Below are 6,000 nucleotides of genomic sequence, written 5' to 3' on the forward strand. Positions count from 1 at the left end.
TTCAGGAAGGGGTTTGTAGGATGAAAATGAACAATTAGTCTCTACTTTCCACTACCACTCTTTCACTCTCATTGAGATAGTTTTACAGTACTAAAAAGATCTTGCTTCCCTTTCAAGATTATTTTTCATGTAGCCTCTGAAGAAAAATTATATTTGAAAATTAATGTAAATAGTATAATATAAAATTACTGAAAGTACTTAAAATATTTAGAAGTTTAAATTCCACTTTCATAATGGTCAAGACACTTAAGAAGAGCCTCATCCTATTTTACAGGCACACTGTGGAAATTTTTCCACTTACTTTAACTTGAAAAATTAATGAAAAAATACACTCCCTTGTAGGACACCACGCTGTTGCTGACACATTTATGCCTACTCTATCCAAACACAGAATAAGTTATATCTTTTATAATAATTGTGTGCATTTTTCCACATGAAGAAAGAGGAACAGGGCTAGGACTTCAGTTTGCAGTTCTTCCAGTATAACTTCAGCCATGTCTCAGATAGTTAAGTTTTACATTAAAGCAATCCTTGGCTTCTTAACTATACCTGACGACACAGGTGCCAGTTGTGACCACAGTTTCTAATCCCCTGTAAAGGAGCAGAGTCTTTCCCCCCTCCCCACATCTCATTCCTTCCTAAGAAGGGCATCAATCTCAGACCTACTGATAGGCAGCCATTAGTTTTTCAGGGGTTTCCCCAAGCCAGTAGAGATACACTGTCAAATAAGTGGAGTTTCTTCTTTTTAATTAAAGCTTCAATAGCTAACAAAGTAAAGCATATAATCCAATCAGTTTTGTTTTAAACATGTATTCCTTTGTTCTGCATGACAGATTTGTAAGGCTGCACACATGCAAGTCGGTTAAAAACACTTAACTGTGTACTGAAATAGAAGTGGAACATGGCCAGCTGAACTTTCCAAGGTTTGAAACAGTGCATATCCTCTCTTTCTGAAGCTTCTGCCAACTCTGTGTTTTCATAATCAGAGCTTCTCAGGGATTTAGATTTTCTCTGATGCTTCTAACAATGCCAGTACTCACTCATCTTTTCAATATTTTGTAAGGCATGTCACTGACAACAGTATCCATAAATGACTGGGAAATGATGGGGCATTTAGACTTCCTAGTTACCCTGATTGCTATTTCTTCCTTCACAGAAGGTTCTCAAGTCCTATAGAGAGAGACATAAACCTCCATGATAGATGGGAAAGCAGGACATGAAAATTCTCATACCGAATCAGATCTGTTCTGATTTTCTAACCCTAGCTGTGGCCTTCAAACTGCTCTTGTGTATAGACATGATGCACTGTGGTAAACTAACAAAATTTCCATGCTGCTGCTAAACTGCTTAGAGTGCGTAAAATACCCTGTAACTATCCTCTTTCCAGTCAGATGCAGTATATACTTTATGTTCCACTTGTACAGTGTGTATATATATATAAAAATACATGTGATCAGCTGAGATTAAGAAGACATGTACAATCTTCCAATGCTTTTCTTTTTAATCTTAATGAGAAAGTTTCACAATAAGTTACATCATTAAGCACATTTTAGTCTCCAGTGAGTTGTATGCTTCAGTCTCCTCTAAAATAAGAGGCCTATTGTGCAAGAGAAAACTGTAAATGAAAGAATTTTTTTTTTTTTATAATTTGATGGGAACAAATTTTCTTTCCAGTTTTCTTAAAAAAGAAATATATATATATATATATCCCAGAATTAACTTTTTTCCCTCAGAACAGTGACAAATAGGAGGAACAGAATATATTTCAGGAATAATATTTTAATCTCTATTAAATGGTTTATGTATTCAAAAGGATGAAGTTGGATTTTTTATTCCACTCCCCCCCCCCCCCCCCCCAAACTAGTCCAGTGGTCAGCCGTTTGGCTTTCAATTCTTTAAGAATTTGCTAGTGGACACAAATGCTCCTAAATAATTCGGGCACTTCTGAAAAATCCCATCCTTAAAATATAAGTCTAGAGTCTCAAGTTGAACTCCTGGCCTCCTAAATTTAGCTGCTATTAAGCACTAATAACAAGGGACAGTGTTGCTACAGGAAAGACAAGATGGGCTTACATCAGAAGTCTCTGGCTGCCTCCTATTTCCCCAGTGCACCACAATGGCTAACTACTAATAACTTCTTAAGCTTTCCATCCTTTTCTGAACTTTTAAAACCTTTCTGATTTTTCAATAGCTCATGTTACAGTACAGAATCTTAAATGTTTTAGAAAAGAAGTTACCAAGTGAGACTTATAAAAAAAGCTCAGCATTGGCCTGGTTTTTTTACATCTTACTCTTTCATTTACAGCGTAATCAATATTATTGTAAGTCAAAAACTGTATCAATGTGAAATAATAGTGGGGAAAAAAAGAGTCAAAGAAAAATCAAGAGATATAGGAAATACAGTAAAACAAAGTGGGTCTGAGATCAACAGTATTTCTTCCTATCTTCCATGAATCATTAAATATTAGTGATTTAACTGAACAATTAAAGACTAATGATGTAACCATCACAAAAGAAATCTAACAAATAGTCTATAATTTTTATTTCATTATTGTATTGGTTCTAGCATTGTTATCATTGCCACTTACTTTTGAACTCCTTCTAGATTTTGTTCTGACAAAGCAGTAATTTGGGAAAGAGAAAGAAACGTCCGATTAATAATCTTCTTTCCAACTATGGCATCCTGATCTTGGTCTTCTTCCTATACACACATATATAGCAATATAATTTTAAAAGGTTTATTTTATTATGTCAGTAACTTATCTAAATAACTTTTTTATTTTGAGAGAGTATGCAAGGGATAAATTCAACAATGCCAAAAATGTAACACAGCTATAATTATATGGCAGTAACACAATACCCTAACACATTTTCACTAGAGAAAAGCTAGGCAGATACATGGAAAATAGTATTTTTATCTTAAATTCATGTGGGAACATAGTGACATACCATGTGCAGCACAAGATTAAATTAACTTGCAAGTAAGAACAATAGAAATGTAAAGATGCAAAAAATCCATGAATCTAGATTTGACCAACGTGATACTATATTGCACAGTAATTAAATTTTTAAATCAGTTTCTGCTTAAGATATTATGAGTATACATACACATTACCATGCTATTTGCTCTTCACCCTGTACTTGATTGCATTTTCAAATTTACTGTCTACACTGACTCCTTCCCTAACCAAAAAAAAAGTCCAAGACGTTTGCTGCAACGCAGTGATACATGTACAAGGATCTGATACTACTGTTTCAGGGAAGGTCAGTATATTTCTAATACAGAAGACAGTTCTTTATAGGAAATACAAGGATGTACATGTTATAAGGGATAACAAACTGAGCATGAATCAACAATGCAACGGTCTTACAAAAAATAGGAACATTTGATGATATTTTATTTAGTGCGTGTCACTGATCAAAAACATTTGACCAGAGACTTCAGTAAGAAATCTATGAAATAAATAAAACAGTAGAAGAAAAACCTGTTTTCCAACAGAATATGTAGGCGACAAGGTGAGGTGTCAAAGCACATTATAAAATGTGAGATGAGGCAGACTCTTTACAGAGGTCCATGGCACGGGAGCAAGGGACAATGGTCATAGAATAGAACAGAATAGAATAGAATATTTCAGTTAGAAGGGATCTAGGCTATATTATCATGGGACAGCATAAATAAAAATATTTCAATATGAATCATAGAATCATATCATAGAATGGTTTGGGTTGCAAAGGACGTTAAAGATCATCTAGTTCGAACCCCCCACCACGGGCAGAGACACCTTCCACTAGACCAGGTTGCTCAAAGCCCCATCCAACCTGGCCTTGAACGCTTCCAGGGAGGGGGCAGCCACAACCTCTCTGGGCAACCTGTGCCAGTGCCTCACCACCCTCACAGCGAAGAACTTCTGCCTCATATCTAACCTAAATCTACCCTCTTGCAGTTTAAAGCCATTAGCCCTTGTCCTAGCACTACATGCCCTTGTAGAAAGTCCCTCTCTGGCTTTCCTCTAGGCCCCCTTTAGGTACTGGAAGGCTGCCATAAGGTCTCCCTGGAGCCTTCTCTTCTCCAGGCTAAACAACCCCAACTCTCTCAGCCTGTCTTCATAGGAGAGGTGCTCCAGCCCTCTGACCATCTTCGTGGCCCTCCTCTGGACTTGCTCCAACAGCTCCATGCCTTCCTTATGTTGGGGGCCCCAGAGCTGGACGCAGTACTCCAGGTGGGGGCTCACGAGAGTGGAGTAGAATGGGGGGAATCACCTCCCTCAACCTGCTGGTCGTGTGTCTTTTGATGCAGCCCAGGATATGGTGATAATCAGGCATTAGAATAGGTTACCGAGAAAGGTGCAAGAATCTCCATCCTTGCATGTTTTCAAGACTGAACTGGACAAAGTCCTGATCTGCATTCAGTGCTGACCCAGCTCTGAGCAGGCAGCTGAACCAGCTCACATCCCAAAGATCCCTTCCAGCCTCATGACTGAGAGTCTAAATTGGCCTGATCTGCTTCTATACCAGGACACAAAAACCTGATCATAATTTACTCGTAGCAGGTACACTTCTACATCTGTGGAACTTGGGCTTTACAGAAGCGCAGCAAGGCAAAGCTTGCAGAATAATGTTACTAGCTCACCTAGAGAGAGAGAAGTGGAAGATTTCCTAGCATGAGCTGATTTTTTGAGCCTGAACAGCATTGTTCTGAGCTGACGATCAACTAACTCTAGCTTTGGTCAAGGAGGGCCCCCAAATAAAGCTACACTACTCCCCCTGCTGCTGCCAAACTGCATGATATACTTAAAACTTGGACTAGCTGAATTACAACATTCAACACTGATGAAACAAGACTGAGAGCAACAAAGAACACTTAGAGGACAGACTATTTTTTTTCCTCTAAGTACTAATTTCACATGTATTTTAATATGAAAAATTACTTTTCTCAACTGTAAAAAAGTTAGTCTCAAATACAATGTCTCATCGGAACAACAGGAATGAAGTAAACGAAGGCTTCCTTCACTTAGGAGCATGACATCAGTTTGCTTTTGTTTTATTAGCAATAATTCATGCAGTATAAAAAGAAGTACTCCTACAGTCAGTAATGTTTATATAATTGAAGCTGCATGCCCTAGCTAGGGAAAAAAAAAAAAAAAGAATTAATAGCTCAACATGCTAATATTATACAATCATTAAAAGATATTTTTGAATAAATAGAAAAAATATGAATGCTTTCCTGAATTGACAAGTAGTGTTAGAAACCTGTTGAACAAGAGATTCTTTAGAAGTAGTGAGAGACGAATTAAAAGAATAACTGATATTGATGTTTTGGAAACTGAATTAAAACCTATTCATCTCTTTCTCTTAGGATGTTCAATACATAGGATATATTACCATGTATTTTTGCACCATTACCAGTCAGTCAGTCAACACCCTTACTGTCCATACTTCTTAATAAGGCAAAATGTTAACATTTCAAAGATATCACCCCAGATGGACTTTATCAGTATAGCATGAGGAATTTAGCACTGTATCAGAAAGAAATGCGTAAGAAAGTTCAAGGCATAATAGTTTTGTTCTTATCAAGGTATCTTCCAGCTTCCCCTCTGTGGTTACAGGCCAGGTGTGAGTACGAACAACGACCCTCCCATAACACTCTCAACTACCTGCACAACACTCCTCCACCATTCAAGATCACAGCAGTAGCTCTGTAAATAGAGGAGCATCAAAATTCTTCTTTTTTTTTCCCTCTCATTGCTTATATCTCGTGCTGTAAGGAACACATTAGTAGGCAAAAAGTTGAACATTCTAGAAAGCAACTTTTTACCTGAACTCCCAAGAATCTTATCCAAACTAATTCCTCGCTGCTTCTTGAAAGGTATCAGGCAACATCCACCATGTCAGAAAAAGCTTGTCCAAAAAAGAATTTTCTCCTGCCTCCAGTATGTACCTCGCTTACTACAGTATGAAGCTTTCTAACCTACATGGTATCGACAGGCCCAGCACACTAAA

The 6,000-nt window shown here is 37.5% G+C and overlaps 1 protein-coding gene across 1 annotated transcript in view; it reads right to left on the reverse strand.

Moving 5' to 3' along the window:
* CABCOCO1 (ciliary associated calcium binding coiled-coil 1) overlaps positions 1-4,360 on the reverse strand; it is a 48,057-nt gene extending 43,697 nt beyond the window's left edge. The window contains exons 1-2 of the mRNA XM_009917136.2: positions 4,337-4,360; positions 2,589-2,701 (exon numbers count right to left, since the gene is read on the reverse strand). Coding sequence (XP_009915438.2) covers positions 2,589-2,701; positions 4,337-4,360 — 137 coding nt within the window. The remainder of the gene's footprint in view (positions 1-2,588; positions 2,702-4,336) is intronic.
* Positions 4,361-6,000: the final 1,640 nt, after the last annotated feature.

Source organism: Haliaeetus albicilla, chromosome 11 (genome assembly GCF_947461875.1).
Source record: "Haliaeetus albicilla chromosome 11, bHalAlb1.1, whole genome shotgun sequence".
Taxonomy (NCBI): domain Eukaryota; kingdom Metazoa; phylum Chordata; class Aves; order Accipitriformes; family Accipitridae; genus Haliaeetus; species Haliaeetus albicilla.